The 23,474-nt window shown below is 32.2% G+C and overlaps 1 protein-coding gene across 2 annotated transcripts; it reads left to right on the top strand.

Annotated features, from left to right (window-relative positions):
• The first annotated feature begins 7,157 nt into the window (after positions 1-7,157).
• Positions 7,158-22,664, top strand: LOC8282420 (trafficking protein particle complex II-specific subunit 130 homolog). Of its 2 annotated transcripts, none has more exons than XM_048379126.1 (21): positions 7,158-7,493; positions 8,422-8,651; positions 9,760-9,941; positions 11,579-11,762; positions 12,145-12,235; positions 13,791-13,951; positions 14,629-14,718; positions 14,813-14,974; positions 15,183-15,244; positions 15,402-15,492; positions 15,856-16,019; positions 16,156-16,366; positions 18,079-18,624; positions 18,729-18,941; positions 19,101-19,494; positions 19,602-19,692; positions 19,777-19,861; positions 20,066-20,255; positions 21,244-21,554; positions 21,929-22,019; positions 22,128-22,664. In XM_048379126.1, exons 1-21 carry the CDS (start codon positions 7,430-7,432, stop codon positions 22,301-22,303), a joined length of 3,789 nt encoding a protein of 1,262 aa, XP_048235083.1. In that variant the 5' UTR covers positions 7,158-7,429; the 3' UTR covers positions 22,304-22,664. The 2 variants fall into 2 exon arrangements, with proteins under 2 accessions (XP_048235083.1, XP_048235084.1); XM_048379127.1 differs by having other exon boundaries at positions 7,160-7,493; positions 21,259-21,554.
• The last annotated feature ends 810 nt before the right edge of the window (positions 22,665-23,474 follow it).

Raw genomic sequence — 23,474 nt, forward strand, 5'->3', positions numbered from 1 at the left:
AATGAAAATGAAAAGTATACTTTAATATATTTTACTGAGAATTATTAAAGTATATTAAATAGTTCGAATAAGACTCGATTGATCAAAGTTCTCTGTATGGATGACGTTTGATACTCGAGACGTCACAGTAAACTGTATAGTGGTTGGGAGTGCATAATAATATGATTGCTTATCGGTGAATCGTATGTGATTGGTGAGGGAAGCCTTAAATAATAATTACTGTGTGTGGATTCTAATAGAGGTTTTAAATAACGTAGTGTTAGGGATATTGATGGGTCTAGGGTGTACTTATAGGATAAATTTATAATAACTTAAATTTTATTATTTAATAATTTTGTGGTTTTTTGATTATTTTATTGATAGTTATTTAAAATGATTGTTTTACGAAAAAAATATTAAATAATTTGAGTTTAATTGAGTAAGCTATACTTTAATATTTTAGAATTTTAGATACATTAAGTCTTTAAATTTAATTTCTTTTTTATTTAAGAATTATATTGATATTTTCTTATAATAATAAAATTTGGAAGAGGAAGATATTATATGAATTAGTTTTTTTTAATAATAAATGAGTAAGAAATGTACAGCAGAGGGAATCAATGATTCTTATTCAACCGAGTTAAAGCTAGCAATATGTCGATTACGCATTGTTGTTAGTAGATTTATGTTTTCCAATTATGCTGGATGGACTAAGTAAACAGTAATGGATTGGCATTGGGATGTTACTTGAGGTGGCAACATATGTAGATGACACACTTCCTTTTACTTTATTATATAATTATTAGGATAATGGTTTTTATTTAATAGGAGGATAAAAACGAAATATGGCATCGATTATCTTCAAGTAATAATTTATATCCTAATTTTTCTTTTTCTCTACATATTTCTTACAATTTTTACTAATCACCATTATCTTCCTCTAATTATTAACTCTTTGCATGTTTATAGAAAAAACCTTTTTGTTCAAGTCCACCTCACTTAGTCTCCTAGCCACTTTTTAAACTAGTTTCAAGCCCTAATTTTTTTGGTAATTTGCCATTATGATTGGATTGTAAGTTGAAGCTTGTTAAATATGGTTTGTGCTTGAAGATTGGAGCTCGAAGCACATAAGGTTTACGTCGGCACAAGTGATGAGGCTCTTTGTTTAGAGTTTTAGTTCAAGAACTGATCATGAGTTGGAAGCTGTCAACTTAAAGAGTTAAGTTGCTCTTCTAGCCACTGTTTAAACTAACTTAAGATACTAACTTTTTGTTCATTGGTTAGTATGACTGAATTGGAAGTTGAAACTTGTTAAAAATAGTATGTGCTTGAAGATTGGAGCTCGAAGAACATAAGGTTTGAGTCGGCACAAGTTAAGTTGAAGAACTGATGATTATTAGAAGCTGATACTTGAAAAGTTAAGTTATTTATTCTTAAACTAAATATAATTTTTTAATTTTCTTATTTTGTTCACTATCTCAATTTCTATTTTTAATGTTAGTACATCTACCTCATTTCTACCCAACATGACTTTTGAAGTAACTCCACCATGCAACTTAATAAAATTAAAGATTAGCTACTAACCCTATCATATGGAATTATTTAGAGATGAGGTAGAGGTACTAACCTGAGAAATAGAAATTGAGATAGTGAACAAAATAAGAAAATTAAAAAGTTATATTTAGCTTAAGGATAAACAACTTAACTTTTCAAGTATCAGCTTCTAATTAATCATAAGTTCTTCAACTTTAATTTGTTCTGACGCAAACCTTATATTCTTCGAGCTCTAATCTTCAAGCACATACAATTTTTAATAAGTTTCAACTTCCAATCCAGTCATAGTAGCCAATGAACAAAATATTAGTATCTTAAGCTAGTTTAAAAAGTAGCTAGAAGAGCAACTTAACTCTTCAAGTTGACAGCTTCCAATTCATGATTAGTTCTTCAACTAAAACTCTAAACAAAGAGGCTCATCACTTGTGCCGACGTAAATTTTATGTGCTTCGAGCTCTAATCTTCAAGCACAGACCATGTCTAACAAGCTTCAACTTACAATCCAGTCATAATGGCAAATTACCAAAAAAATTAGGGCTTGAAGCTAGTTTAAAAAGTGGCTAGGAGACCAAGTGAGTTGGACTTGAACAAAAAAGTATTTCCTATAAACATGCAAAGAGATAATAATTAGAGAAAGATAATGGTGATTAATAAAAATTATAAGAAATATGTAGAGAGAAAGAAAAATTATGATATAAATGATTACTTAAGATATTAAATTTACAAACAAAAGGTAAAATTAAATTGTTATATTCTAACTTACTCACCCAAGGGTACATGCGTATCCATGTCATATTTCGCTTTTATCATCCTATTAAATGAAAACTATTATCCTAATAATTGTATAATTAAATATATTTTTGATATAGTAAAAGAAAATGTGTCTTCTACATATGTTTCCACCTCAAGTAACATCTTACCGCCAATCCATTACTGTTTACTTAGTCAATCCATCCTAATTGGGAAATATAAATCCACTAACAACCATTTATTATTAAAAAAGAATTTAATTCATATAATATCTTCATTTTCTAAATTTTATTATTATAAAAAATATCAATTTAATTCTTAAGTATAAAAGAAATTATATTTAAAAACTTAACTTATCTAAAATTTTAAAATATTAAAATATAGCCTACTGAAATTGAACTCAGAATTATTTAATAATTTTTTCGTAAAACAATCATTTAAAATAATTATTAGCAAAATAATCAAAATATTATGAAATTATTAAATGATAAAATTTAAGTTATTTTAAATTTCTCCTTTAAGTATATCCTAGATCCATCAATATCCATAACACCGCGTTATTTAAAACTTCTTTAAGCATCCACACACAGTAATTATTATTTAAGGCCTCCCTCACCAATCATATAAGATTCACCGATAAGCAATCATATTATTATACACTCGCAATCGTCATACAGTTTACTCTGACATCTCGAGTGCCAAACATCATCCATACAGAGAACCTTGATACATCGAGTCTTATTTGAACCGTTCAATATATTTTAATAATTCTCAGTAAAATATATTTCAGTATACTTTTCATTTTCGCTTTGTTTAAAACTTGCAGCATTATGTCCGAGACCGACCGACCGATGTACTACTCGACGTATTTGACATTAAACTTATATGATGCATGAGTGAACACGTGCGACTCGATGCATGTGAAGTGTACTGAAAGACTATTGGACACAACGCTCAAGTTTACTGGAGGATCATATTCTTAGTGGATCTAGAGTACTCACAAGTCAGATGCTCAGGGAATTATAATTCACGAGACTTAGAAATGAACCTATAAATTTTTAAAAGTATTATAAGCATTTTAAAGAAGATTGAAACTATTTTCGAAATGGTTTTATCATTTTCGCAAAGTTTTAAACTTGAGCATTTTGTCCGATGGTATTTCAGTACACTTCACATACGTCGAGTCGCACGTGTTCACTCATACATCATATAAGTTTCATGTTAAATATGTTGAGTCGCATATCGGTCAATCGGTCTCGGACATAATGCTGCAAATTTTAAACATAGCGAAAATAAAAAGTATACTAAAATATAGTTTATTGGAGGATCATATTCCTAATTTTTCTTTCTCTTTACATATTTCTTACAGTTTTTACTAATCACCTTTACATATTATCTCTTTGTATATTTGTAGGAAATACTTTTTTGTTTAAGTTCAACTCACTTGGACTCCTAGTCACTTTTAAAACTAGCTTAAAGCACTAACTTTTTGTTCATTGCCTATTATGACTGGATTATAAGTTGAAACTTGTTAGACATGGTCTGTGGTGAAGATTAGATCTCGAAGCACATAAAATTTGTGTCGGCACAAGTGATGAGGCTTTTTGTTTAGAGTTTTAGTTGAAGAACTGATCATGAGTTGGAAGTTGTCAACTTGAAGAGTTAAGTTGCTCTCCTAGCCACTTTTTAAACTAGCTTAAGATATTAACTTTTTTTCATTGGCTATTATGACTAGATTGGAAGTTGAAGCTTGAATGACTTTTTTTGTTTGATGTTTGAATTGAATTGTTTGTAATATAGTGTGATGATTGTTAATTAGAAATAGAAAATTTATAAATTCTAATTTGTTAAAAATGGTATGTGCTTGAAGATTGAAGCTCTAGGAATATAAGGTTTGCTTCGGTATAAGTTAAGTTGAAGAACTGATTATTAGTTAGAAGCTGATACATGAAAAGTTAAGCTATTTATTCTTGAACTAAATATAACTTTTTAATTTTCTTATTTTTTTCATTATTTGAATTTCAATTTCTAAGATTAATACCTCTATCTCATCTCTAAATAATTCCATGATAGGATTAATAGCTAATCTTTAATTTTATTAAGTTGTATGGTGGAGTTACTTCAAAAGTCATGTTGGATTATTTTAATTTTTTTGTTTGAATGACTTTTTCTGTTTGATGTTTGAATTAAATTGTTTGTAATATATTTTGATGATTGTTAATCATAAATAAAAAATTTATAAACTCTAATTTGTTAAAAATGGTATGTGCTTGAAAATTGGAGCTCCAAAAATATAAGTTTTGCATCGGCACAAGTTAAGTTGAAGAACTGATGATTAGTTAGAAGCAGATATTTGAAAAGTTCAGTTATTTATTCTTGAGCTAAATATTACTTCTGAATTTTCTTATTTTATTCACTATCTCAATTTCTATTTCTAAGGTTATTACCTATATCTCGTCTCTAAATAATTCCATGATAGGGTTAGTAGCTAATATTTAATTTTATTAAGTTGCATGGTAGAGTTACTTCAAAAGTCATATTGGGTTATTTTAATTTCGATGTTTGAATTGAATTGTTTGTAATATCATCTGATGATTGTTAATTATAAATAAAAAAATTATAAACTCTAATTTGTTAGAAATCATATGTGCTTGAAGATTGAAGCTCGAATAACATAAGGTTTATGTTGGCACAAGTTAAGTTGAAGAACTGATTATTAGTTAGAAGCTCATACTTGAAAAGTTAAGTTGTTTATTCTTGAGCTAAATATAACTTTTTAATTTTCTTATTTTGTTAAATATCTCAATTTCTATTTCTAAGATTAGTACCTCTACTTCATTTCTAAATAATTCCATGATATGGTTAGTAGCTAATCTTTAATTTTATTAAGTTGCATGGTGGAGTTATTTCAAAAGTCATGTTGGGTTATTTTAATTTTTTTTTTTTGTTTGTTGTTGGAATTGAATTGTTTAATTATAGTGTAATAATTGTTAATTAGAAATAGAGAATTTATAAACTCTAATTTGTTAAAAATGTTATGTGCTTGAAGATTAGAGCTCGAAGAACATAAGGCTTGCGTCGGCACAAGTTAAGTTGAAGAACTGATAATTAGTTAGAAGCTGATACTTGAAAAGTTAAGTTGTTTATTCTTCAGCTAAATATAACTTTTTAATTTTCTTATTTTATTAACTATCTTAATTTCTATTTTTAAAGTTAGTACCTCTACCTCATCTCTAAAGAATTCTATGATAGGGTTAGTAATTTTATTAAGTTGCATGGTGGAGTTACTTCAAAAGTCATGTTGGGTTATTTTACTTTTTTTGTTTGATGTTTGAATTAAATTGTTTGTAATATATTCCGATGATTGTTAATTAGAAATAAAAAATTTATAAACTCTAATTTGTTAAAAATGGTATGTGCTTGAAGATTGGAGCTCGAAAAATATAAAGTTTACGTTGGCACAAGTTAAGTTGAAGAACTGATGATTAGTTTAAAGCTGATACTTGAAAAGTTAAGTTATTTATCTTTTAGTTAAATTTAACTTTTTAATTTTTTTATTATGTTCACTATCTCAATTTTTATTTTTAAGGTTAGTACCTCTACCTCATCTCTAAATAATTCTAAGATAGGGTTAGTAGCTAATTTTTAATTTTATTAAGTTGCATGGTGGAGTTACTTCAAAAGTCATTTTGGGTTATTTTAATTTTGATGTTTGGATTGAATTGTTTGTATGATTTGTTATTATAGGACTTAGCAGGATCTCACACCCCGTCTGTGTTGTTCTTAGTTGTTTTAAGCTTGTGCCTCCCTCTCATTCAAAAAAAAAAAAATCTTTTTTTTCATCAGCCTGAAAATATAATCCTTATTTTTTTTTAATTATTTATTGAATTACTAATAGTAACATTTTCATTTAGTGGTATAAATATTATTATCTAAATTTAAATTTCACTTTTCTTATTTAAAAATTATAAATTTTTATCGAATATATATTTTTAATTTCCATGTAATACTAGATTTTTTAATCTAAATCTCAAAAGGTAAAATTATATATTAAAATAGACAAGTTGGCAAGCCTAATAAAATTAATTATAAATAATAATCACTTAAAATATCTATTAATAGTATTTTAGTAAATATAGTAAAAAGTTAATAATATTAACTATGAAAATTTAACTTTTTGATATATATATATATATATATATAAAATTTTGAGATATAAAAATTTTTGTTACATAAAATTTTTATTGTGACTGTGTTGTTATTTTGACACATAGAATTATTGTTTTGATATGCGTATAAAATTTAAATTTATGTGTAATTTTATTATTTTTTATTAATTTATTAGTTAATAAGTTATATTTTTATTAAATAATAACTTTATTATTAAAAATAATATTGTAATAATATTTTTAATATTATATTGACTAAAAATTAATTCTCTAATTGTATAAGAACTATAATTTTAAAAATAATATTTTAAATAATATTTAAACATTATATTAACTAATAAATTAATTTTCTAATTATACAATAATTTCTAATCTTAAAAAATAACAATATTAATTATTGTAGCATTAATTTATATTATATTAAAATAAATTGATAAATATTTTTAAAATAATTTTATATTATTACATTGAATAAATTTTTTAAAATAGTATCTATAATAATTAATTTTTTATTATTTTTAAAATTTTATAAATGATTATAAAATAATAGATATGTCATTAAATTTTATTTATAAATTTAATTTTTTATTATTATTTATAATTAACTATGTAACAATATAACTAAAAAAATTGAATAAGTTGATACCATCTTCTTTTAGAAAAAAAGGGTTATATTTCCTAGTTGATAATAAGAAACAAAAAATTAAACAAAGAAAAAAAGAATCAAAATGCGAAATCCAACGGTCAGTTTAGAGGGGAAACGATACATCACGGAGCAGTAGATCATATGGAGGAGTAAATCCCAAGTTCACAACAACCGAAGTGTCTTTCATAGTTCCCATACTTACATACAGTCGAAGCAAAAGCTTAAAAAGCTGATATACAGAAACCTCACTCCACTGCTCTCTCGCCAGGCATACGCACCATATCTAGTACTCGATCTATGGATTATCGAAGAAATCTATAGATCGAGAAAAATGGCGAATTATCTAGCTCAGTTTCAATCTATCAAGAACTCTTGCGATCACATCGTAATTGCAGGTCCATTCTCTTTTTCTTTTTGAAAAAAAAAGTAATTTTAGTTTCAATTCGCATTTCTTTTATCGGATCAATCTTTGGAATTGATTTCTTTTCTTTTTTTTAATAGTTAGTATTGATGTTAAAATATTAGTGTTGTTTCGGCAGGTTACTGCTCCATTACTAGATTTGATGTTGAGAATGTGATTTCTGTGTAATGCGTATCATACTAAAATGATCAGATTTTTCATTGGACACAGTTATGTTTGAATTGGGGATGCTAGTTTTGGGCTATGAAAACAGCTTTATCTGCATTCTGCTATTTTAGTGGTTAGCTTTCACACGAATTTGCAGATTAATTATGTCTCTCCTGTTTGTTTTCTCTGTTTCACTTTGTTATCTCCTGGATTTTCGCCTACATTTCACACTAGATAATTTTATTCTTAATTTATTTTTAGATTTTATTCCCAGCAAGAACCCTAACATGACCTTAATTTGATTTTGAACTACTTGGTGAAGTACTAGATTTGTTTTTGTTTTCTGCCCGATATATGTTAAAGTTAGTGGAAAGAACTAATGGTGCAAACCTCAGGAGGATAAAGTGATATGCTGAAAAGTGAAAAGACCATAGTGGGCAATTGCGATAGGTTTTCTTTCTTTTTTTTCCATGCTTAATAATGGATCAATTGACAGCCCCATCAAAGTTGATTTAAGGCAAATGAAGCAATGGACTAGAATATGATCAGGCTGACCATATTGATACATGAAATATCATACAGTCTCTATATTATCATAATGTTGAAACATATTCTTGTTACAAGAACTGCCTTTCTGTCATATAAAAGTCCGACATCAGGCTCAATTCCTTGCCCTCTTTTATGGTGCCAATTATGCAGTGTTAAACCTAGTGCTTGATGTTTTATATCTTCAATCTATGCCATAAACTTTGCAGTCGAAGATGTGAGTGATCTTTGGCCCAATATCAAAGATAGATTTGAGGAGAGACTGCCATTTAAAAAAGCTTGTCTAAATAACAAGACGAGGAACTCTGTGTTTGTGGAGAATCTGCCTGCCGAATTCATATTAACCACGGATGCAAGACTTCGTAGTCGGTTTCCTCAGGAGCAATCATTGTTTTGGTTTCGAGAACCATATGCAACTGTGGTTCTTGTTACATGTGAGGTACAGTTAAGTCTCCTATAGTTCATATACTTGCTGAAATTATTAAATGATAGAACTATTAATTTATGAAGTTTATGAAGAGCAAAAACTATGAAGTAAATTACTATATATAAGTTTAAAATCATTAAATTACTATATAAAAAAAGATATTATAAGAAATGCAAGCTAAATACTTAATATTAAATCCTACAAGTGATTGCCAAGACAAGAAATCATTCTCTGAAACAATTTCACGATGGCTACATTTTTTATTTATAAGGAGTACAATTTTCATTTCTTTTCTTTTTATGGTGGCACATATGTGAAAAATAACTTTCTCTATATCTGATAGCTTCTAAAATTCTTTGTAGTTTTTAACTTCTAAAATCCCAAATGTACCATCAATCATAAGCATTAAAATAATAACCACTCAGGGAAAACAATTTATAGGCATTTAGCATTTTTTATCTAAATATTCTCGAATAGTTATAATTACAAAGAAATTTTCAAAATTTATTAAAAAGCTGGATGATAATTGTTCAATGAGGAAGCAAGTTGGTTCTTGAAACTCTGTTAATTAATAGAATTATTAACTTATTAAATATAAGAGAATTGGCTTAACTTAGTTTTCTATCACATTAAACCTCATTCATATATTAAATTGTATGTTTTTGACAATTTGTGCTAGAAAGTTGCATTTTCATCACTCTATGAAAAATTTTAAGTGAAATCATTTGGAGGAATGTCAAGATTCAATTTAATTCCTTCAAATCATGTGGTTTTGACATAATTTCTTTTTCTGTTAAAATGCCTTCTTTGTCTCAATGTTTGCAGGAATTGAATCTAGCATCTATAACCTATCCAGACATGAGAATTGATTAAATAGAATCCAGCTCAGTTGAATTCTTGCATTTTTAGACTCATCAGTTTAAACATGAGAAGTAACTAAACAGAATTCGGTTGAATTGAATTCTCGCATTATAGACTTTATGAACACTATATAAAGTCTGCTTACAAATTGTTCTTTTTCATACATGTGGCTGCTGATTTGCTCCTTTTTGTGTCTATATCTGTGAACATCTCTACAATCTCTAACATTTGTTTGTACTATGCTCCCATTCTTCTCTAGGATCTTGATGAATTCAAAACCATCCTTAAACCACGCCTGAAATTAATTGTCCAAAATGATGAACGGGAATGGTTTATTGTATATGTGTCTAGAGCTCATCCAAGTAACGATAATGCCACCAAAATGGCAAAAAAAGTGTACGCCAAGATTGAAGTTGATTTTAGCACAAAGAAAAGGGAGAGGTAAGTTTCTAGCTCTTGATAGCATGTTCTGTTCAATTGATAAATTATGGGCAATTGCCCAAAACTTGAACTTTCCTTCTAATTAATTGTTTCTAGGTTTTATTATCTGCTGTATGTTGGAATTTATATTCAATAGTTGCTAGAAGTTTACAGTAATCAGATTTTCTTATAGTCTTATTCCTGATGAAATTTTATCTCTATGTTTCTCTTCTTCTATAGTTGTTTCATGAATCACCCCAATTTTCTCATTATAACCTTACAGCAGTTATTATTCTACTTCTATTTTCTTGATACATTGGAAGATATCTTTTTACTTCTATTTTACTTTAGCATTTTGTAGTGTCAACTTTTAGATATAGCCATTAAGTTAATTCCTTCAGGACAAGCTGTAGATGGCAACTTTTGGCTGACATTGTGGGGTGTAAAATGAGGTGTCATTCTGTTCTTTTTGAGTTGAAGGGTGTTAATGCATGAGATTTTGTTGATAGAGGTTTTGAGACATGCTAATTGGTTGGGAAAGGAACTCTTCCTAGAGAAAGGTTTATACTTGTATTTTGTCTTCTCTTCAATGTCCTGGTATATTTGACAACTCTTCTCCCTTTTCCTTGCTTTGTATATGCTCGGGGATTTCATTATAATGCCGATAAGTAGCTTGCCAGTAAGAGCTGTTTGGATATAAAATTCTTCATCAGCTTTGTAAGACACTTATCATTAAGTGCTTGTTAAATGTTTATAATGGAAAATGATCTCCAGCTTGACTCAGCCCAGGAGACTAAAATGCTAAATTAAAATTAGTGGATGGGAATAAGTTGGGGAGTACATGTGTTTGGACAGAACTTTAGAAAGTCTAATTATAGAGAATCAACAGATTCTTTTTATTTTCTTCGGAATTGATCAGGGAGGATTTTGATTATTGATAATCCCTGGAGAAAATAAAAATCTTGGTCAAGCTGAAGCTTCTATAGAGAGCACAGCTGAATTGGTTCATCATTTGCTTTTGCATTGTGAGTGAGCTAGGAAGAGGGAAGAACATGTGTTAGTATTTGGAATTCCCAAGGTAAGTTTTTCATGATGATAAGGGGAAAGATCTTGCTTCGATATCTCATGCCTGTTGGTGAATTTGTGGGGAACTAAATAGAAGTGGTTTTGAGGGAGAGGAAAAATTTCTATATGATAGATGGATTTCTACATCGTTTTTCCATTATAGGGGCAACATTTCATTAATGATCAGTGTTGGATTTTTTACGTTCCATAATTTGTATCTGATATCTTAGTTTCTTCGAACATGGACTTCACCGTAATGATGTCCTTTGTTTTTTTCTCATAAGAAATATGTTGTTCTTTTTCTTCTTTCCCATTTAAATCTTTCTTTTGCTGGCTCTCTCTTAATCCCGTTGAATCTTCCGTCCGCTTGTTTGTCTAGAAGTCAATAGAATAGAAGATAATGATTTCGAAAATATGATCGAAACTATAGTGTTAAAAGTTTAATATATGGGGATATATGCGCTTTGGCAGCAACCTATTTTTGTCTCATTTTTTTTCCTGTTTTTGTGGTTAACATGCTCTTCTCATGCTTCATGGGGTTCCATTTTTCTTCTTCTCAGATTGTTCCTAAACATTATTTTTGCTTTACCCAGGTGCTGTAAATTTGATCTTCATGGACCTGAAGCAACTTTTTGGGAAGATTTCGAGTCCAAAATTATGGAGTGCCTAAAGAATACATTGGATAGGCGTGTACAATTTTATGAGGATGAAATCCGTAAGCTCAGTGAACAGCGCTTCATGCCGATTTGGAACTTCTGTAATTTTTTTATACTGAAGGTTATTCCTTTTCTTAATTTCTTTGACCAAGCTAATATGATATAAGAGTGATATAGTCACAAAGATACCTTCTGATTTGGATTAGTGATTGTTGAATCCTTCTGATTTGGATGAGTGATTGTTGAATCCCATTTTTTGCTTTTCTTCTTCTCATGTAGATTTCTATTATCTTGAAAGCCTTTCTTTTTGAGACAATTATCTTTCAATAGTTTTACATTTCTCAAAATTTTTGAATGGCTGTGCAGTTTGTTTCTGTGATAGGCTTTGAATTTTTTTTTTTTTCTCGTCCCCATTTACCTTATATGTGCCCTGGTTATCTATAACATTCTATTGTAGCTAATTTTGGAGATTTCTATCTTCTTTACATCTATGTTCTATTCAGGAAAGCCTTGCTTTTATGTTTGAGATGACTCATCTTCATGAAGATGCACTACGTGAATATGATGAATTAGAACTCTGCTATCTGGAAACAGGTACCTAAAGTGAACATTTATGATTACACTCATACTTCTCCTGTCTCTCTGTCCCATTTTTTGCTGCATGCACCCACTTGGACAAGGATATCTGATGTAGGACAATGCTTTTATAGTGGGTAAATATCAAGCAATTGGTGATGATTGATGAGTATAAGGGTTTAGATGTATATAAAAAGAAAGGAATTTTGGGTTAGGAGGTTGAAATAGGGGTGGTTTGAGTGAGAAAAGGAGGAAATTGGGTGGCTTTTTAGTAACTAGGTTTATTATAGTAGGCAGCCTTTTGGGCAAAGGAAAAAAGAAGAGTTGCAACCCTTTCCGACTCTGAAATTTCTCCTAATTTCTTTTATAAAAGGCATGAAAATGACTATTTACATATACTTGCAGATACATTTCCAAACTAGGAAGATGATTAACCAACACTGAATATATAGTAAAACTTGTTAATGTTGAGAACATCTATAATGGGGGGAAAGATCTATTTACTAACGAGACCCCAAATCAACTGTGCAGGAAATTTTACAAGAAATATGAGTTAAATCAAACTAAGGCCAAATGTTTTTTCTTTTCACTGCATTATCAACCTATATTATTGATCACTTCTGCTGTCAAAGATATCTCTTGCTTCCTCAACTGCATTGCCAAAGAAGAGCATCTTAGCTGCTACTTATTCATGTTTACTTTTACTGACTTATAAACTGTCGTCATATCAATTATGCATCTAAGATATTTCAGGTCAGTACTACTATTCGAATTTTGTTAAATTATTTAATAAATTTTTTCATATAAGTTTAAAAACTCAAGGATTTTCTTTCTTTTAGCTCAAATAAGAGCCCAAAATATAAAATGTAGGCCAGCTACATGATAACTTTTTGCACATCCATAGGAATGTGTTTTTCACCTTCCACTTTTTTTTTCTTGACAAAGAAAGGAGTTCATGTAGCTAAAACACCTTAGGTATTGCTTTCAGCCGGTCCACTTGTTGTACCACTGAATCATCATAGAGAACTACCTTTCATCATTTTGCCCAGTTTTCAGTGACTAGATAGTCTCTCAATTGATTGTCTATTAAATTGCCACTTAATGATTATGTAATGTAAAGGAAGCCTTCTCATCTTTCCACCTGAATAGTCTTAACTGTATTTAGTGTTCCTTACAGTTTTTTTAAACTTGAGGCTAAAGGTTCTGAAGGTGGTAAGTCTGGAAACAGAGTATTATATGCCACTTATCTTAAAAAGGGAGAATGAGTGCTGAATATGACTTTAATAGATTGCTACATTCATTAGAAGTTGGAACCTGAGAAGACAGTTGCAAAGTTGATGTTTCATGAAGCCAGTTTTCAATATTTTTACTATTGTTTAATGTCCTAACTTTTGTTCCGTTGAAGAAACTCACAACTTGACAAATAATTTGTTGGTTCAATTGTATATACATCCATCTTTCATGGACTTATTTATAGGCATCAAATTTTCTTTTCCCTGGTGGTTTCTTACTTGCCTCTGCCTTTGTTTTCTTGATGTATAATTTGTCAATAATTTATTCCACTATGATGCAGTTAATATGGCTGGGAAGCAAAGAGACTTTGGTGGAGTAGACCGTGGTGATGATCAGGCAGCTCTGCTCAACCCTGAAAATAAACCATTGACACAAATTGTTCAAGATGACTCCTTTAGAGAATTTGAGTTTAGGCAGTATCTCTTTGCCTGTCAATCAAAGGTGTGGAAAACTGACAATTATATGAATTCTATTGCACATAAAAGATATTGATATCTATCTATTATGCAAATCTACTTATGTTGGTGTTGCTTTCAAGTGGGCTGTGTCATTAATTCTTCGAGTCTGTTGCACTGAGTGAATGTTCTATTGTTTTAAATGCTTAACTGGATTTCTTTTTCCGTTGAGGTCAAAGTGGATTTATTGAAAAACATCAGCATACTTGAATCCTGAATACGTGGCTTGATTTTATTGTTAAATGATTTTGTTTTCTTTTTCTAGTCTCTCAGCCTGTGCATGAGTACACATACTAAGGGTATTAGCATTTCTGGATGCATGCCCACAAAGGCACCACTATACGTGTTCACACCCATAATAAAGCTAATTCTATTGCTGGCAATTTTAACGATCTATAGCAATAAGTATCAAGCGTGTAGTTTTTTGAAAGTTTTAACCTCTAGTTGGTGCGAGTTTTAAGCACATTTGGAAAGCAAACGGTGGCTTGCTAGGGTTGTCTTTGAGTACTAATGCAGTTATAATGAACGCGAGAGACTCCTAACCATTACACTTGTTACAATGCTTTTCTCACTTAAAGCAAACTTTTATAGTTTCATTATCAATTACCATTAATACAGCATTTTTCTTGATCTTTTTCTGAAATCGCTACATCTGAAATGCAGCTTTTGTTCAAGCTGAATCGACCCTTTGAGGTTGCATCAAGGGGTTATCCATTTGTAATCAGCTTTTCTAAAGCCCTCACACTGCATGAGGTATTTGCTGAGTTCGTATTTGCTACATGGAATTCTTAAAACTTCATTTTTGGGATGGTAATGTTTTTAATCTCCTCTTCTTGGGTTCTCCTAGAGTATGCTGCCTTTTTGTCTGCGAGAAGTTTGGGTGATAACTGCTTGCTTGGCTTTAATCGATGCAACTGCTTCTCATTATAATAGTGGAGTTGTGGCTCCGGACATTGAAAAGGAGTTCTACCGTCTTCAGGGTGATCTTTATTCACTATGTCGAGTTAAGGTAAACTGCTTTTCTTTGGTGTATCTGCATTTGTAAAACAAGAAATTACTGTCAAACTAAGGATGAAGCTTGAGGGAAATTAGGAAACAAAAATTTGGCCATTCACTGATTGGGAGATTATTTTGGAGGACAGTAGCTGTTAGAGTTGTTTATTGTTTTCTATTTTATAGAAAGGGCTTCTAATGAAATGTAATTACTCTGTTGACAGTTCATGAGGCTCGCATATTTAATTGGATATGGAACAGATATAGAAAGAAGTCCTGTCAACAGGTGAAAATCCAATCTTCAATGGAAAACCTACTTATTGCTTGTTCAATTGCTTGGTTGGTCATGTATTTAAAATTTTAAACGTACATGTCCCAGAATGTTGTAATCATTGATTTCTTGTTTTATCTCTATCTTTGACTCATGTTGTCCTTTTGAGCAGTGCTTCACTTAGCATGCTACCTTGGCCCAAACCTGCAGTTTGGCCGTCAGTTCCACCTGAAGCTTCTCCTCAGGTGCTTGTGAAGGAAAAGGTAAATACTGAGCTGGTGCATCCAGATCTGGAGTTATGAAATGATAATGTAATATGAACTACATCACCATTTTGATTTCTTTTAATATGATGAATTATTTAACTCCTAGTTATTGAGGACAATCATGAAATTTGGAACTTCTGTAACTTTTTAACGCACTTGAACTTGAAGGCCATTAATGATACAGTATGAGGTGACCCCTATTGGCCACTAGACAAATGGTCCATGAAAGCATGAAAAAATTTGTATATCCTTTGGTTGTAGACTTTTAGGGTGGAGCTTTGAGTGTCTTCTTGTTTTCTCTAAACCGGCTTTCTTTAATGTTCCATGAAAGCATCATGGGCTCGTTTAATCTTTGTGTAGGTGATCCTTCAGGCGACTCCTAGAATTAAACACTTTGGCATTCAAAGAAAATCATTGCCTCTTGAACCTTCGGTACTTTTGCGTGAGGCAAATCGGCGTAGGGCATCCCTTTCTGCTGGGAACATGTTTGAAATATTCGATGGTCGGCCAAGCTTGATTGATGGGTAATGGATTCAAGAATTGAAACAAATGTATTGCTATTGGTTTCTTTATTTCTTATTTATTATTCTTATGTCAAATTAACCTTTTATATTTTCTTGAGGTGTTTCAGTAATGTGCTTGATATATATCTGTTGACAGATCAGCTTCGGATGCATCACCAGGGACGTCCCCCTTAAATAAAGCAAATATTTCTATGTCACGAACTAACTCTTCTCCCGGAAACTTTGATGGCTCAATAGATCGACCTATGAGGCTTGCTGAGATATATGTTGCTGCTGAGCATGCTCTTGAGCGTACAATTTCTGATGCTGACTTATGGAAATCCTTGTCATCTGTAGAAGAGTTTGAGGTACTGAGCTTATCCTACTTACGGACACGCTTCCCTGACTCCACTTCAAGAAATCTCTAAATTTTGGTGTTCTCTGACTTTGTAGGATTTCTCATGCTTAAATCAACCAAACGATTTGTTCCACTTATTAGAAAGCCATCAACTAGACTGCCTAATGATGGATTCTATTGCCATCCCTTCTAGGCTCCTAATGCCTGCATGTTCCATGAAATTCAAAGTGCGATTGTTCAATCACTTCCGTCACAACCATGGCCACTTAGGGCCTGTTTATTTATAGAAAACTATGTCAGTTTTCTAGAAAATTTTTCTAATGAAGGCAGAAAATAGAACTTTGTGTTTACTTGTGTTGTTTCTCTAAAATGAAAATAGAAAACAGTTTTTAAATGTTTTCAAAATTATAACTAAATTTTGAAAAACTTTTGAAAACAAGTTTAACATGTTTTCTATGTTTTTCTTTATATAAGAAGTCACTTGTTTTCAAATGAAAACAAGAAGTTTTCATTTAATTTATTCCAACTCTACCCTTTATACTTAAAATATTACGTAAATAGAAAATAAAAAGTTTTTTTATAAAGTAAACATGTTCTACAAATTTTCTGTGAAAATGAATTCTCCTTAAAAACTAGAAAATGAAAATGGAAAAAAAATTCTCTACAAGTAAACAGGCCCTTAGTATCTCTAATGGAACCAAGTATTCTGTTTTCCATTTACACTACCATTTCTGACTCCTCATGTTTGTTAAGATATGCTTGCTATGCAAAGATTTTGTTTATATAAAAAACTTATGGATGCCAATCAGCCGTAAAATCTTCCACTTCTGGTGGCTTAATGGTTTTGATAGAGATAGTGTCAAGGATGCTATGGATATTTTGTGAGGAAATGGTGATGGAGATAAATCTTAATATCATGTTCTGAGGCTGGGTTGTTATCTGGTGAGCAAGAAATTCTAAACTGATGAGCGCATTGTTAAGATGAAAGAAGAAAGAAAGAGATAGAAACACATACAGCAAAGACCACCAGATGAAAAAAGAAGGAAAACGATAGGGAAGCATGCCTCAGGCTAGGTATTTTAGCTATGATATTCTCTGTAATTACTAGTAAACTCAAGTGTAATACTGTAATCTCAGACTCTCAAGGTTGAGAATGTAGACGCCACACATAGAAAGGACCAAATAGAGAATTTTGATAAAAACCTTAATTAAAAGAAACAAGGATAAGCAAAAAAATTCAGGGTAATTAGCATGACGGAAAGACTCATGTAGCCCTTGGGCTTCCAGAGAAGTGTAATTGTTCTTTAACCTTGACATGGAAGCAACAGACTCAGCACATAATACTTTTGGAGCTGTCTATGTTTGATGAAAGTTATTCTTGGTCAATATTCGGGGAGCTTCCAAGTGTGCAGATAGTGATGTTGAGGGTTATGTTTATAATCATATCTCTCTTCCTCGAGAAAGCTTAAAATTGTTAGGCTGCCATTTGCTAGATTATATGTGCAAAGGAATTATTTAGCTTTTGGGTATTTGGAGACTCCATTGAAAGGTGGCTGTCTACACTTATTGGGTGAAGGGAAATATCTTCTGATTAACTTGATACTGTAAAAATTGTTGCTTGCAATATCTGTATATGTCGTTGTACTTAGTGGCTGAATGTATTACTCCCCCTTCTGTTCTTTGTGCATCGTCTTTATCAAGTTTGTGTTCTTGTCATGGCAGCAAAAATATCTTGAGCTGACCAAAGGTGCTGCGGATAATTACCATCGTTCCTGGTGGAAAAGACATGGCGTGGTCCTGGATGGTGAAATAGCAGCTGTTTGCTTCAGGCATGGAAACTTTGATCTGGCTTCAAAGTCATATGAGAAAGTTTGTGCCCTGTATGCTGGTGAAGGATGGCAGGAGTTATTGGCTGATGTCCTTCCAAATTTAACCGAGTGTCAGAAGATGCTCAATGATCAAGCTGGCTACTTATCATCCTGTGTCAGACTGCTGTCTTTAGATAAAGGTTTATTCTCAATCAAGGAGCGACAGGCTTTTCAGGCAGAGGTTGTTCGTCTTGCCCACAGTGAGATGAAGGATCCTGTGCCGTTAGATGTCTCATCATTGATTACATTTTCTGGAAATCCTGGACCTCCACTGGAGTTATGTGATGGGGATCCTGGCACTCTCTCTGTAACTGTTTGGAGTGGTTTTCCTGATGATATAACTCTTGATTCACTTAGCCTCACCTTGATGGCTACATTTAATGCTGATGAAGGTGCTAAGGTATGTCTTTCCTGTTATAACAATAATCGTGAATCTCCATATAGGTTGGTATGCCGCTGGCTTTACCATTTTTTACAATTTGAGGATTTCATCTGATATCTCAGGCACTAAGGAGCTCTGCTGCCACGGTGCTGATGCCTGGTAGGAATACAATTACCCTCGCTTTACCACCCCATAAACCAGGGTCCTATATCTTGGGGGTTCTTACTGGGCAGATTGGTCAACTGAGGTTTAGATCACATAGTTTCTCCAAGGGTGGCCCTGCAGATACTGATGATTTTATGAGTTATGAAAAACCAACTAGACCTATCTTAAAGGTAATGTTTCACACCATCCACGGGAGGATAGAAAGATTATTGTAAACTGGAGGGTAAAAGATTTTGCGATCTATGGTTATTTATGATAACCAGCTATCTACTTTGGCTGACGTATTTTGCCCATGTATTACTCATCTCATGTAGTCTTTCCTTTCTTAGGTTTTCAAACCAAGACCTCTGGTTGATCTCACTGCAGCTGTTTCATCTGCTTTGCTAATAAATGAAACTCAGTGCGTTGGGATTATAGTGCAGCCCATTGACTATTCCCTCAGAGGTGCTGTTTTGCAAATTGATACTGGTCCAGGTCTGAGGATTGAAGAGTCACATTTTATTGAGATGGAGAGTTGTGCCAATACATCGCACAGTGCTCCGGACATGGCAAACATGAATACAACTCAAAACAATTATTCTGTGGTTGCTAATAAAGAATGTGAGCGATTAAGTCTTCATAATGGTAGGATACAGTTTCCTGATTGGGCAAGCGATGTGGATTCTGTTATTTGGATTCCTGTTTGTGCAATCAGTGACACACTTCCAAAAGGATCAACTTCAGGTCATAATAAAATAAGTCGTTTCCTGTTTTCCATCTTTGTTTTATCAATACTCTCTGCTGTGCCCAATTATTTTCTTGTCTGTAATATATTTTCTTGTCGTGAGCAGCCACTCCTCAGAGACAGAGCATTGTGGATGGTATGAGAACAATAGCATTGAAACTAGAATTTGGAGTATCACACAACCAGATATTTGAAAGGCATTCTCTTTCCTGACGTCCCATTTTTTTCTTAAAAAAATTTCTTTTTGCGTTTTTATTAAATCATCTTTCTATGATATGCAGGACTATTGCTGTGCACTTCACTGACCCTTTCCATGTGAGCACACGTGTTGCAGATAAATGCAATGATGGTACTCTGCTTCTGCAGGTATACCACAAGTACTGTTTTCTAGAAAATTCAATCACCTACCTAATTGATATCTTCTCAAAACTGGCGACACATCTAAGTGAGATTGTATCAGTGGATTCTCAAAAGATTTACAGTTCAAACTATGTATATGACTAGAATTATGTTGAATTGTATTTATCATGATTGATTGTCTTAATCATGATTTACAATGGTTGCTTTCAGGTGATATTACACTCTCAAGTGAAGGCCACATTGACCGTCTATGATGCTTGGCTTGAACTCCAAGATGGATTTGTTCATACTGGACAAGGTGATGGAAGACCAACATCAAGCTTCTTTCCACTCGTGATTTCTCCAACATCTAGAGCAGGAATCTTGTTCAGTATTTGCCTAGGGAAGATGAGTGGTGAAGGTATAGATATTTTCTTCTATTAAAATTGGTGTTATATTCCCAACTATTCAAAAGGTCAAATTTATCCTGGTTCAAGAAAGTACATCTTTTCCATTAAATGTGTAGTCAATTTGTTCTAGTAATTATTGGTTTTGGTTTATATATGTTCGTCCGATGCAATAACTGTAATTTCAGGAAAGTCTTTTTCTGGCATTTGGCACACATTAGAAAACACAATTTTCCTACATTTTTCATTTGAACAAAATCACTGTCAGTGGACTGCAAGTTGCAAATAGGACAATTTGAGAAGCATTTAATCAGTTATATCTATTTCAGTTGATGCAAAATGATTTGCCTTTTTCTCTCCAAAAGAAATATATTTTCAAGCAGACCAAACATCAAAAATAAACATTTTCTGGAAAATAAATTTCTGCGAAACAATTGAGCTGCAGATAGAGTGCATTAGAAAAAGAACAATTTTCCTCATGGCACAAGATTATTTTAATATTTGGATTAATGAGAACTCCGGTTTTTTCACATGGTTTTAGTATACTTGTATATAAGAGCAATGTCACAAGAAAGTAAATTGCATTGGTTGTTGTTCCCATTGCCTCTGCTGGCAATGAATGGGTGATTGAAAATGCTAGCTGGCAATACCAGTCCGTGTTTGCTTACATGGTTCTCTTATGGGTTCTTATTATTTTGTGAGTCGTATGGAATGTAACTTTTTGTTTGTTTAATGAGAAGTTTTCTCATTCCAAATGACTTAGTTTTCCCTTTGATATAAAAACACTTTCCATTAACCAATACCTAGTAGCTTTTCAGAATGCCAGGAAATGCTGAAATGATTTTCTTTTGGGAAAATATTTCTCATAAAATAGATGAGTGTACATATTTCGGTTCTTTCATCTTTCCATTTTTGTTTTTCTTTGCCCTGTGTCTACTGTGCATGTTGCTTACTCTAAGTTATATCCATTTTGGCACCTCTTCTGAGCATTATCTCTCAAAGACTTTTCGTTTATAGATGTAGAGGCAAGGCAGCCAGAGAGCATATTGAATATCAGATATGGAATTTCTGGTGAGAGAACAGTTGGAGCACATCCTCCTGTGTCTGTGGAATCAGTTGGACCTGAGGCTGCCAGGCAGGACTTGATCTTCAAGAGTGCTCTTATACTGCAAAGGCCTGTGCTTGATCCATGCCTAGCCGTTGGTTTTCTTCCTCTTCCTTCTGCTAGCCTGAGAGTTGGGCAACTTGTTACCATGAAATGGAGGATTGAAAGGTTGAAGGGTTCTGGCGATGATCAAATTTCTGAACACGACGTAAGTATTTATAAATAATTAATATAAGCTGCTCAGAGTCCTCTGAAGTTTTCAAGTATCACATCAATATCATAGGTTTCCCCTTTTCTTTTCTTCATTTTACCCTATATTTTTCACACTGCGATGACAACTGCTTCAATTTCCTCCAAGCCCGGTTCATATCATATCATCTCTTGGTATGGTAGTTGATTTAGTGATTTGATTTGGTGTATTACTTGTTCACACACACACATGTCCGCGGAGTGTTCTCATGTGGACTTTGAACATTGCTAGTGGTCAGTGACCTGGGACTTGTTTTGTAAATTATATTGATTTATAGTGATGAATTGATAAATAAATAAAAAGTAATAAACATAGTTTTATCTGTGCAACAGGGTGAGGTGTTATATGAAGTCAGTGCAAATTCTGAAAATTGGATGATTGCTGGGAGGAAGAGAGGGCATGTTTCTCTCTCCACAGAGCAAGGTTCTTAGATGACTTTGATTCTTTCATGAGTTTTTATACGGTGGCATGAAATTATTGTAGCTCGCAATATTGGTGGCATTTTTAGCAATCGGTTCTTTATCATGACAGGTTCGAGGATAGTTATCTCAATATTATGCGTGCCTCTGGTAGCTGGTTATGTTCGTCCTCCTCGACTTGGACTGCCAAATGTTGATGAATCAAATATTAGTAGCAATCCTCCTGGCCCCCATCTGGTTTGTGTCATGCCTCCTACTCTGAGCTCTTCCTTTTGCATCCCAGCGTGATTTATGTTATCCTAGTTTTCCACTGAAAATCGCTGGATAGTTTCTTAAATTCCATTAAATATGAATATGGGGAATCTGTTGAACTATCCAGTTTTGTATACCTTCAAATCTGTAAATTTGTATGTCTACTATTGTAGAGAATCAAGAGAAGTTAGTTGAGTTTATTGATTTAGTTGCAGCTAGGTAGTTTTTTCGGTGCTATGGGCCTGCTATGCTTAGAATTAGAATTTGGAACTGTTTTTGGTGCTATCCGCTGCTGCTGCGCTTACAACTTTTAGGTAGTCCTTGCTCTTTGTATAGTGGAAACCTTGTATTCTTCATGTGCAACATAAAGAATTGGAATTGGGAAGAAAATTTTTCATGTTGTCCTTGTGTATTAACAAACAAAAAAAATCATGTGGTCAGAGCTTTTATTATTGCTAGCATTATATTTGTTGCATTTAATGTCGTGTGAAGAATCAAATCACTAATCCCTTCTATTACTAAAAAAGAAAAAGAAAAAATGCTATTCTTTTGAGTAATTCGGACAGTGAGCTATTTAATGGTTTGCCTTATGGGTCTTCCTTAGGACTTTTGTTTGAGTTCAACTACTTTGTACTAGGGTCTAATTTCTTTGATGGTCCATCTCTTTCCTTGCCTAGTTCTCAGATGGATCCTTTTTGTGTGTAAATTGGGTTACAATTTTAATTCTGTCTTATTAATGGTACGTCAGTCGGAATCAGGGGAGCAGTTGCAGAAGAATAGTGGTTTGAAATTGAGGATACTTAATTATGTTTTATTAATGCTAGCTAAGCAGGTACAATGCCAGAGAGAGTAGGCCTGATTGGAAATGTTCATTTAAAGCAAACAAAATGCCAGTGTACTGAATGCTTAGGAATATATTGCAAATGTCATATTAAATTGGTTTGGTATCTATGTGATCGTAAAGGTGCAAGTGGAGTTCATGAGTTGATATTTCATATAGCAAATTCATAGGAAGTCTTGAGGGATAGGGCCTTTTTATGATTATCGTTCTACTTTTTGAGGTTTGTGTCTGTCAACTATAAAGCCACCCAAAGAAACAAAAAAAAAAAAAAAACAATTGATTTAGTTTTTCTTTTAGGTTTGGGTTTTAGCTTCTTTTTTTTTTCTTTTAATTTATAGACATTTTAATTTAAATTTTTAGATATTT

Source organism: Ricinus communis, chromosome 9 (assembly GCF_019578655.1).
Source record: "Ricinus communis isolate WT05 ecotype wild-type chromosome 9, ASM1957865v1, whole genome shotgun sequence".
Classification (NCBI taxonomy): domain Eukaryota; kingdom Viridiplantae; phylum Streptophyta; class Magnoliopsida; order Malpighiales; family Euphorbiaceae; genus Ricinus; species Ricinus communis.